This window comes from Nicotiana tabacum, chromosome 18 (genome assembly GCF_000715075.1).
Source record: "Nicotiana tabacum cultivar K326 chromosome 18, ASM71507v2, whole genome shotgun sequence".
In the NCBI taxonomy this organism is placed as follows: domain Eukaryota; kingdom Viridiplantae; phylum Streptophyta; class Magnoliopsida; order Solanales; family Solanaceae; genus Nicotiana; species Nicotiana tabacum.
The window spans coordinates 127,122,591-127,134,426 of NC_134097.1; the positions used below are offsets into that span (position 1 = coordinate 127,122,591).

Below are 11,836 nucleotides of genomic sequence, written 5' to 3' on the forward strand. Positions count from 1 at the left end.
AAAATTCAAAACTAAAATCAAATCAATTGAAATATAATTTTTTTATATCATTTGATTCAATTCTTGGTTTGATTCAGTTTCTCTATTTTACTTGAACACTCCTAATTGTACGTTAATCTTTTATATATATGGTTCAAATGATAATATTGTCACATAACAAATTTTGCTAGATTATTTCCAACTGAGTATTTTGTGGATTATATAGTGTAAGGGACATACACATGTCTATTTGAAATTAATGTTGCAAAATGCCAAAAATTTCATCTGCTATTGTTTTACCAAAATTTCATGCGAATATTTTGAATTTCCAATGGAAAAATCCGCAAGTAATTTACGTGCGAATTTAAAACCCTAGGTAATTTACATGCGGATTCAAAATTCCCAAGTAACTTACCTGTGGATTTTTAAAATTCGCAAGTAATAATTAACTACGAATGTTTTTCCATCGAAATCTTTTCGGAAGGAAAATCCGTAGGAAACTTATTTTCTTGCGAATTTTCCTATATTGGCGAAATGGCTTTGTGGCCACTTAAATTTGTATGAGATTTTAAAGCCGATATTTAAACTTTGAATTTTTCTATTTTAGCACCTCAATTCAATCAATTGAGTATAAATAAACCCGCGTGTAACTCAATTGCCTCAAAGAAGAACACGTCAAATGTTAAGACCATTTATTATTTTATATGTGTCATCTGTGGGTCCCTTTTTTAAAGTTAATTTATCAAAATTTCTCTTCTTATTTTACTTCTTTCACTATTTCTTCTACATATTTTAGCACTGCCATCGGAAAAAAAATCACAACCACCACTTGACTGACTCAATCAGCCATGAACTTCCATAAAATTCATTCCATCTTTCACTTCTAACAAAATTCACAAAATCCATACCCCAAGTCAAAGAGTCGATGAGTCACCTACTAAAATTCCGTCAAGGCAACAAAAGAGCCGGCGAAGCTATGCCAAAGAAGGATACGAATGGTGAAATCAGAAAGAGAGAAGAAGTCGGATTGCATAAGTAGAATTTTTCAACCAAAATTCGTCAATTTTCCGATAGTCTTTCTCTTTTCTCTTGCTATCTTCCAATTTGAGATCGATACAAAAAGGAGAGAGGGAGAGGGAGTTAATGTGAAAGAAAGGATTGACAAATTTTTTTGACAAAATCTATTGTTTTTCTTTACTATTGGGATTTGGAACAAAAAGAGGAAGAAGCGGGGAAAGATTGGAGGGGGGGGGGGGGGAGAAAGAAAAGAAAAGGGGAGGTGGGGATTACTTGCAGACGTCAATGGGGAAAGGGGAAAAGAAACATAAAGGGGCCAGGGGAATAAGGGTATTACTTATTTTAAATGGGGGCTTATTTTTTTCTTTTTTATTTGTAATTTTTTTTCTTCTGATTTTATATTTTTTTAATCAAAATTATTGTAGTTACGCGCTTAGTTTACGTGACTTGCACACACTTTGTCCACGTCACCTCTGTCACTGCACATGTGCATGGTCATCAGTCAAATATGTTTATTACTTACCAAATATGTAAGTTTGAGTATTCAAATGGGAACAATATAAGTTCGTGTATCGACTTTACAAATGAAAGCAAGTTTAAGTGGCCACGAGGCCATTTTGTCTAGTTTTTTTACACATAAATTTATATTCCGCATAAAAAATTATGAATTCAATTGAACCCGTTACCTTAATACTACATACACCTGACCAATGGCGGAGCCACCTTATAGCAAGGAATGTCGCCTTTACCCCAAAAAATATACTGAAGGTAGGTGAGAAATTCTTTTATTTATATATATTACTATAGGTTGAACCCCTTAATTTTTCGTAATATTTACTTTTTTATTTATTATCACCCTTAATAAAAATTCTGGACTAGTCATTCTGTCAGCACTATCAGCGGTAACATAATTTCCACTGTTCATGCAAAACATTCAGTAATATTATTTCCTAAATAATACCCAGAAATCTAAACGGCAAAAATGCCTACTCTTATAGTGTTTCGAGCCGACGATATTAATAGTAGTACGGTTTATATTGAATAAAAAAATTAAAAAAAAACAAAAACAAAAATCTTATCTCTCTAGCCAAATAATGCCATTTTGCATTGAAAGAATTGATATAAGCTCATCCTCTGTGATAATGCTAACTGCTTAAAGCCGTCCCACTTACAGAGAATGATGAACACCACGACGACATTACAACGTCATAATTAATTATCACAGAACAAATCTTAACGTTAACAGTGTACAGGTGTCGTGTCGTCTCCGGCCTATAATAACTTCATCCTCTTCTCTATATTTTGATTCCCTTTTCAGTTTTCATATTAATTCTTTTAAGCAAACTACTACAGTAATAATATACCTGAAAAGTGTCTGCTTTTATTGTATTTTGTGTATAAAGAAGAAAGAATTTTGATTAAAAGCATCATCTGAACTGAAGCAACCGTAAAAGCTGCAAAAGCAAAACCCCAAAAACTCTGCTTCTAAGAAACAGATTTAATACTTACATTGTTAGTATAAATATTAGGAGTTTAGTTCCGGTGATAAATGAGTTGATCGGAAAATCTATAATTTGGTCGGAAAATCAAGAATGATGGGTTTATCGGTAATGCTAGTGTTTGGAGGGGTGGTGTTGCATTGTTTGGTGATGACGTCATTTGCCGCCAATGTGACGTATGATCACCGGGCGTTGGTCATTGACGGCCAGCGTAGAGTTCTGATCTCCGGCTCCATACATTACCCTCGCAGTACTCCTGATGTGAGCCTTTCTAACTACTTTTTCTCTCTTCTGTGTGTGTGTGTGTGTGTGTAGTTGCATTTTTTATAATTAAAAAAAATCATTTTTTTCTTTTGAAATAATATGCAGATGTGGCCAGACCTTATACAGAAATCTAAAGATGGAGGATTGGATGTAATAGAGACATATGTTTTCTGGAACATACATGAACCTGTTAGAAATCAGGTAATTTTATTTCAGTTTTAGTTTTTTTTTTCTTGTTTGCTATTCTTTGCTTCAGTATGGACCAACAAGAAAAGAATGAAACTTCCTACCTTTTTTACTGTTTCTTTATCTTGAGTGCCAAGTACTTGATTTCATTGAACATATAATATAAAGTAGTGAATTGTTTTTCTCAGGTTTCTTTTCTTTTTAATAAATTTAGAAATGTTGAACTAAACAAAATCTATGTTGCTCGGGCTTTTCGAAAATGTTGCCGGCCCTGTTGGGTCCTTCCAGAAATACACTACTTTTGGGTCCTTGCCGGCGACATTTTTGAAGAATCCGAGCAACATAAGATAAAATTGATTGAAAACTTGAGAAGTCCATTTGAGTATCAAGGAGTGATTTTCCATTTGAAGAAAAGAACAGAAAAGGATGGAAAATGGAAGAACTGATAAGATGAATACATTTGCAGTATGATTTTGAAGGAAGGAAAGATTTGGTTAAATTTGTGAAGTTGGTGGGGAAAGCTGGCTTATATGCTCATATAAGGATTGGGCCTTATGTTTGTGCAGAATGGAACTATGGGTAATTTTTCTTTTTTCCTATTTTTCAAATCAATGATTGTATTGTTTGTAATTTATTGATTTTGTTTTTTTGTTCTTCCTTTACTGATAATCAGTGGTTTTAATCTATTTTGAGACAGTGGGTTTCCTCTTTGGTTGCATTTCATTCCTGGAGTTGAATTTCGAACTGATAATGAACCATTCAAGGTTTTCCCTTATCCTTATTAGTTATTTTCCTCGGGATACTGGTTTGCTGAGTTCATTAACATGAGGGCTTCCTGTTGCAGGCAGAAATGAAGCGATTTACAGCCAAAATTGTTGACATGATCAAGCAAGAAAATCTTTATGCATCCCAAGGGGGACCGGTTATTTTGTCTCAGGTTAGTTTATCATAGTGATTTAGTACACTTCGGAGTACTAAGAAGCTATTCGATATTGGTTGCTCTTTGATATAGTTTGAGTAAAGATGCTTCATTGACCAAGCAGATAGAAAATGAATATGGCAATGGTGATATTGAGTCTCGTTATGGTCCTCGTGCCAAACCTTATGTCAACTGGGCAGCAAAAATGGCTACATCGTTGGATACAGGAGTGCCATGGGTTATGTGCCAGCAACCAGATGCCCCTGATCCCATAGTGAGTTTCCCGTCCTTCCCTTGTGCTTTATTCATAAAAAAAACACCTTGAGAACTTTTGATAGACTACCAAATAATTTTGAGTTGAACAGATTGCCAATAAGGTAAATTAACTTTGTGCGTGCTTTGATAATGACAGATAAACACTTGCAATGGATTCTATTGTGACCAATTCAAGCAGAATTCTGATAAGACACCCAAGATGTGGACGGAGAATTGGACTGGATGGTAATGCATTTGGTTTTTAGTCCTTTAATATGCAGGTCCAATACTTGCTGATACTAATTTAAAATGTATCTGAAATTGCCCTTATTGAGTGAGTCCTCTCTTTTTGAATTTTTGGGAACATTAGGTTTCTTTCTTTTGGTGGTGCTGTCCCTTACAGACCTGTGGAAGACATTGCTTTTGCTGTGGCTCGATTTTTCCAGCGAGGTGGAACCTTTCAGAATTATTACATGGTACTGTATCAATTTCTAACCAAGTGACTCCAGCTTCTTTATCTGTAGCACTCTACTGCAATGACAGCTGAACTGAATCTTAAAATGATATTTACTGCCTTTGAACAGTACCACGGGGGAACTAACTTCGGCCGGACCAGTGGTGGACCCTTTATTTCAACTAGCTATGACTATGATGCTCCTTTAGATGAGTACGGTATGTTTACTCTTAATGGCTTATCACTTCACTTGCATATGTTCAAGTGTATTCTCCATCGCTTATATCACGATGTCAAACCATTCCATTCTTTGATTTTGATACATAGCTAAGGCTTAAGTTTAATTGAGAAATGCAGGCCTTATAAGACAACCAAAGTGGGGTCACTTGAAAGATCTCCATAAAGCCATAAAGCTGTGCGAGGCTGCAATGGTGGCAACTGATCCAACTATCACTTCTCCAGGCTCTAACATAGAGGTATATTCAGAATGAATTGTACAGATAACATTACATTTTCAGGAGAGCTTCACAGTATATCTTACAAACTTCGTTTTCTCTTTCAGGTCAGTGTTTATAAAACTGGATCGGTGTGTGCTGCATTTCTTGCCAATGTGGGTACGCAGTCTGATGCAGCCGTGACTTTCAATGGAAATTCATATCATTTGCCTCCTTGGTCCGTGAGCATCTTACCTGATTGCAAAAATGTGGCATTTAGTACTGCAAAGGTTTGGTTCATAATCTTGTCCACTTTGAAACTTCGAAACTTAGCTATGTGCTTGTTGCCAATCAATCTGCTTCCATGAATTGTCTGTCTTTCCTTCTCGATTTCTTATTGGCGTCCGCACGTGAAAGTTGATAAAGTTGCAGTTCCATTCACTTTCTTTCCATAAGTTAAAATTAAAGCAAGTACAATCTTTCCTTCCACATCCTATTGTAAAGCCTAGTGGATGATAATGCCAGATTAGCATTCTTTGCCTTGTGAGGTTAAAGGTTTGCGCATTTCATTTCATAATGGCCAGTCTGGAGGTCAATGGTTTCGAGCATGTGTTGTCTTTGTATTCTTTCATTCGCTCTTTTCTTTTTAACAGGATATATAAAGGAATTAGAGTGCTTTCCCACTTAAAAATCTTTGACACACATCTTGAATTAAATGAAAAACCATATCTGTTTACAGTTAGTTATAAGTTGATTGTACGAGGAATTGACTCTCTGCGACATTAAGTGGGAAGAGCAAAAGCATAACAGCCTTTATCATTATTCAATCAAACCAAAGTGTCCTCTGTAAATCTGCAACTCATATGCTACTAATGAGACCTGGTTAATCTCTCAAATGACAGAGAGAAAAATGATACTACCATTATTGGTACAAACCTCCTCATTGATAGAGGAAATTAGAGTTAGAGAATTACATTTACGTGTGCTCTTCTAAGCTGATGGTTTTACATTTCTTGGTGACAGATTAACTCGATGTCAACAATCTCAAAGTTTGTTACTCAGTCTACGGAAGCTGATGGTTCTGGCGCATCCTTGTCAGGTTGGACTTGGGTTAATGAGCCTGTAGGTATCTCAAGTGATAACGCGTTCACAAAAACGGGTTTGATGGAGCAGATAAATACTACAGCAGATAAAAGTGATTATCTTTGGTACTCTCTGAGGTAAAAGCAGATAAATACTACAGCTAATTACATCATATCCACTTTCTTAGTTTCTAATCAGTAGCATTTCTAGAGAATATCTAGTGTTCTTTGTTTGCACTCATGATTGTGATCTGCTCTGAAGTTCGTCATTCTGAAATCATTTCCAACTTTTCTTCCAGTGTTAATGTAAAAAATGATGAGCCTTTCCTTCAAGATGGATCTCAAACAGTACTTCATGTGGAATCACTTGGCCATGTTCTTCATGCTTTCATTAACGGAAAGCTATCAGGTAACGAGAACGAATGACGTTTGATGAATACATACTAGTTGCCTAAAAGAAAGAAAATATACTGTCATAAGCTATCTTATGGATTCCATACATCCATAAATAAAGCTATAACGATTTATAGTAGATTATTCAAAGTGCCGAATCGAAAAATTTGCTGAAGCATATTAAGTGATGATATTGCATTTAGCATGTTTCTTGAAGTTTGTTGAAAGTGGCAGATGAGTCATCCTTGTGTGGAACTATAGATAGTGGAATAGGTACATTTTCACTGCGGTCTAGTATAAGTTTTATGGTATAAAGTTGCTTTACTTTGGTTAACATTTGCCACACTTTGTGATTGTTTGTAGGAAGTGGGAAAGGAAACAGTGGAAATTCTAAAGTTACAATTGATGTTCCTGTCACCCTTGTACCTGGAGAAAACAAAATCGACCTGTTGAGTGTGACCGTGGGGCTTCAGGTGTGAATTTTGGTTTCTCCAATCAGATTGAGTGGAAGATTTGTCATCGCCACATATTCTCTGCTATTTGGTTCATGATTATTAACTTTTAATATCTATGAAGAACTTCACATTGTTGTATGTTCCATTTTAGAAGCATGATCTAATACACACCTGGTATTTGACTCCAGAACTATGGAGCATTCTTTGATCTTAAGGGAGCAGGTATTACCGGTCCTGTGCAATTGAAAGGCTTCAAAAATGGCTCTACTATTGATCTTTCGTCAAAGCAATGGACATATCAGGTTAAGTCAGCTTTCTAAATACCATAAGATAGGTTCAATAGTATTTGTTTCCATTATTAGATATTTCATTTCCTTCTATGTTTTCAGCGAATCTCTGGTAGCATTAGGTTTTCATTCTGAAGGATAATCGCATTGACTTTGCCTGTCATGTTGTACTGTGTCGGTCAGGTTGGATTGAAAGGAGAAGAACTGGGGTTATCTGATGGAAGTTCTTCGCTTTGGAAGTCACAATCTGCATTGCCTACAAACCAACCATTAATTTGGTATAAGGTAATCTTTGGTTTTTTTATTTCATATATATATATATGCAATTTCAGGATAAATTTGAACATTTGCGACTAAGGCACATCAACTATGTAACCTTGCTGGAACATTTGCGACATAGTGAACAAAATATTCATTATGGTTTCATGCATATGCAACGCCAGTACGTGTATGTACTATTGGTGTAGTTCTGAATAACCAATGGGGATGAAGTAACCAATTCCAATTAGAGAAAAAAAATTAATGAAATCAAACATTATGTCCCAAGAGAAGGGTGAGAACAGAAAAACAGAAAGAGCGGACGAGTACTGATTAAAAAAAAATTTAGAAAGAGTGAACGAGCACATACATTAGGAAATTTCTATATTTCTAGACAGACAAAGAACCTATGCCTCTTGTGTGGTCTACTGTAATACAAAAATAAGTGATATCATTTCACAACCTATGACTAATAGGAACTTGTTTGAAAGGACTAGTATGTCTTATTCTTTGTCTTTTCATATACTTATGCTTGTAATTATCCTAATTAGTGCAACACTAGTCCAAATCTTTCGATAGTGACGACTAAACCACGGCTTTTTTGTTCATTTAGGCAAGTTTTGATGCCCCTGCTGGAGATACCCCTCTTTCACTAGATTTTACTGGAATGGGAAAGGGTGAGGCATGGGTGAATGGACAAAGCATTGGTCGATTTTGGCCTACCAATACTGCATCAAATGGAGGTTGTACTGACTCCTGCAATTATAGAGGATCTTACAATTCTAACAAATGTCTCAAAAATTGTGGAAAACCATCCCAGCTGCTGTAAGTCTTCAGTATTATCTTAAATTTTAAGTCAAAAGTTTGCAGCGACGGTATCTAGTGGAACTTAATATCAATTCTAATTAATCAATCTTGAAATGAAACTTTCATATATAAACTTTTGCAGATACCACGTTCCTCGTTCATGGCTGCAATCCAGTGGAAATGTCATAGTGTTGTTTGAGGAAATGGGAGGGAATCCAACAAAGCTATCTTTTGCAACAAGAGAGACAAGTAGTATATGCTCACGAGTTTCAGAGGCGCATCCACTTCCTATTGACAAGTGGACGTCGGATGATGATGCACGAAAGAAAGTAGGGCCAACTCTGTCTCTTGAGTGCCCTCGTCCTGATCAAGTCATTTCTTCAGTCAAATTTGCAAGCTTTGGCACTCCTCATGGTGCATGTGGAAGCTTTAGCCATGGTCGATGCACGAGCAGCAATGCTCTTTCCCATGTAAAGAAGGTTAGATCCAGATTATTTTATAAAAGAAAATATGTTAACCCCCCCCCCCCCCCCCTTCTAGTAAAATGTTTCTCTTATCAAATTTTAATTGGAACATCTTTACAGGCTTGCATTGGATCGAAACGCTGTAGTGTTGGAGTTTCAATAGATGTATTTGGTGATCCATGTATAGGAGTCACAAAAAGTTTAGCCGTAGAAGCTTCCTGTTCGTGATGCATCATAGAACTGTTGGACTAGGCGAAAGCCTCTTACTACGTAAGTGTAGAAGTGGTAGAAGGTCAGATAAACTACAATAAATTTCAACTTCAGGAAGATATTTTATGTTCCCTATACTTCTTAGAGAAAAAGAGCACTTTGGCTTCTCTTGCCGATTTGATGATATTATGAAAAAAAGAAAGAAAAAAGATTTGCCTCAATAACTTTTACAAGTCTAAAAATATTACCTCATTGATGTTTCTGTCAAGCAGAATATACCACATTCATAGATTGATATATCATCATTCATGTAAACTCGAAAATTTCTCTGTGATTTCCGCATCCTTTATTCACATATAATGAGATTTATAGCAATTATTTAGTTAACATACAATAAAAAAACTATTGGCTGAACGAAGTCCAGTACTACACTCATTCGTTAATATCTTCATCAAGATCATCATCATATTGAGGCAACACCGGCGGATCTTTGGAACCTGCATTTTTTGCAGAGAGCTGAATGCAGTGCCGGTGTCTGATATTTGTCTTCGCCACCCATGATTGGCATCGGCACCCCTCGCTTGACTGGACTTACGTAGCCTGGCTGGTAAGTCTGCCCCAGAATTCCTTCAACATCTTTGGATAGATTGAAGAACTTAAACTGTGTCTCTAGGTGAGCAAAAGAATCATCTGCTGGTATTTGATAGTTGTGAACCTTATTTTCTTTCTCACCTATTGGTACTACCTTCACATCCAATTGCAACAGTCCGGAAACTGTGACCCTCACACTGTTAAGATCATCTGTCCTTTCAACCACAACTGCTCTCTCAGCAGTTTTAACACTCCATTCAGCATCTCCATCTGTCGGGACATTAACTGTCTCACCGTTCCACTGCACGATAAGAGCATCAATCTTGTCATCCCAGTGTGACACCTTCTTTGCTCCTAGGACTAGTGTATGGATGTCAAACATGACTGACAATGCTTGCACCCATGTGAAGTCGCGCTTCCTTCCCTCTGGTCGAATCCCTATTAGATGTGCATTAATGTGGAGGTTGTCATCTGAGACAATGGCAAAGTCAGTATCTTTTGCTCCATGGAAGTAGAACATCACCCCGTCGCCACCCACAAATCTTGGATCATAGCATAGAGCACCATAACCATCGCACCTAGGTAGTCTCCCTGTCAAAAGTAGGGAAAACAGGAGCAAACTTTGAGTTCATTTAGAGGTTCAATAAAATAGTGTCATACTACAGTGTACTACTTTTGTTTCATAAGTTTATTTAGATGGAGTGTAAGTTTCATGCATTGACGGTGTAAAAAGTGTATACACAATCAGGTCACTTATAAGGTAATTACATATGAATCTTTACGATAAGCATTAACTGATAACTAACTTGCTATCACAGGTTAAGATTCACTGATAGTGTAAAAGATCATTACATAGTCAGTGTATATAACTTAAATCCATTTATATATATGGGAACATTGCAAGAGGTGGTAATAGTAAATGAGCATGCTTACACTTGCAAGTTGCTTCACACTTGCTGGTGCAATCAATATAGCATCCTTTCTGCTTCTTGTTCTGTTTAGGCTTCCTTTGTGGGCACTCTGTTGGGCAGGTGAGGGTTCTGTAGTAGCAAATTCCCGGAACGGTGCAGAACGCTCGTTCTTGTCCTGTACCTGGCAATGGATCCAACACAACATAATCAGGATTTTCAGTGACTGCATTTTCCTGCGTGCCATCGCCTTCGGTTTGAGCAATGGTGGCTTGTGAAAAAATGGATAAGAGGAGGAGAGCTACTATTAAGAACAAGTTTCTCCTCTCCATCTTTACTATTACTCTAGCTAGAAAATGTTTGTTGAAAGATTTTTGTTTTTTAAATTTCTTTAGACTGAAGTAGCAGTTATGGTAGGAACAGGAGTTGCTGGGGTTGATATATATAAGTGTGGAAATTGGACTAGGGACTTGGAGTTCGGCTTAATTCATGGGGTTTTAGCTTCTTTGACGTGATAAAACAACTAATGTTGCACAATATGCAATGGGCCATGAGTTTGACTAAATGAATAACGGATGTCCTTAGAGGTTGTTTGATTGGCCACACCAGGAAAATAATTTCGACATAAAATTTGGCATAACTCCTTGAGCCGAGGGTTGATCAGAAACAACCTCTCTATCCGTATAATGTAGGGGTAAAGTTTGCGTATACACTACTCTTCCCAGATCCACTAAGTTTGTTGTTGTTGTTATTATAAAATTTCGCATAATTAATTCCATTTCTATTATTATTAATCGAATAAGAATCTCCACATTATCATTCACCACTTTATATTCCCTATATTATTTTTTGTCGCGCGACAATCAAATTTATATAGAAGTAGTTTGTGGACCAAATGATTTGTGATATATCGAAATAAAGATCTAAAAAAATTCTTACATTGCTAATCTTTATGTTACAATCCCAACATTATTAATCTGTGCATTACTTGTCTCTAAATCGAACGAACCCTATTACGTAAGATTGATATATCACAGTAGAAAACGAGTAAAGTGCAAAGAGTTAATTTGAAGACAAATTTTTGACAATAGAAACATTCTGAAAAGATGAGCGTACGAGAGAGCATTGTGCATGGCGGGTGTTTGACCCAAAAGATATTAAAACCTTTTTGATTAAATTAATTAAAAAAGATGAAGAGGTAAATCTTAGTCAAACGTAATAAACTCCAGATCTATAAGCAAATCAGAAAATAATACATAAGACGAAATAGGGGCAATCAATCTTATTGATGCTGTTCGTTTTTCCATTGTTAAATGATGAAGATAACTATTTTACATCTCCCATGGGAGATTGCTTTGTCTTCTTTTTGCTCAG

The 11,836-nt window shown here is 36.3% G+C and overlaps 2 protein-coding genes across 3 annotated transcripts; one reads left to right on the forward strand and one right to left on the reverse strand.

Annotated features, from left to right (window-relative positions):
• Positions 1-1,223: 1,223 nt before the first annotated feature.
• On the forward strand, positions 1,224-9,184 carry LOC107832203 (beta-galactosidase 8-like). Of its 2 annotated transcripts, XM_075237250.1 has the most exons (19): positions 1,224-2,756; positions 2,865-2,960; positions 3,412-3,524; positions 3,643-3,709; positions 3,790-3,882; positions 3,989-4,138; positions 4,277-4,365; positions 4,490-4,595; positions 4,704-4,791; positions 4,931-5,049; positions 5,136-5,297; positions 6,031-6,227; positions 6,389-6,498; positions 6,846-6,955; positions 7,126-7,239; positions 7,408-7,509; positions 8,096-8,307; positions 8,432-8,768; positions 8,874-9,184. In XM_075237250.1, the coding sequence occupies exons 1-19, from the start codon at positions 2,589-2,591 to the stop codon at positions 8,979-8,981; spliced, it is 2,541 nt and encodes an 846-aa protein (XP_075093351.1). In that variant the 5' UTR covers positions 1,224-2,588; the 3' UTR covers positions 8,982-9,184. The 2 variants fall into 2 exon arrangements, with proteins under 2 accessions (XP_075093351.1, XP_075093352.1); XM_075237251.1 differs by lacking the exon at positions 3,643-3,709 and having other exon boundaries at positions 2,188-2,756; positions 3,412-3,562; positions 3,731-3,882.
• A 90-nt stretch (positions 9,185-9,274) lies between these two features.
• On the reverse strand, positions 9,275-10,943 carry LOC107832202 (uncharacterized). The gene is made up of 2 exons (XM_016660018.2): positions 10,488-10,943; positions 9,275-10,145 (listed from the first exon to the last, which is right to left on the reverse strand). The coding sequence occupies exons 1-2, from the start codon at positions 10,792-10,794 to the stop codon at positions 9,427-9,429; spliced, it is 1,026 nt and encodes a 341-aa protein (XP_016515504.1). The 5' UTR covers positions 10,795-10,943; the 3' UTR covers positions 9,275-9,426.
• Positions 10,944-11,836: the final 893 nt, after the last annotated feature.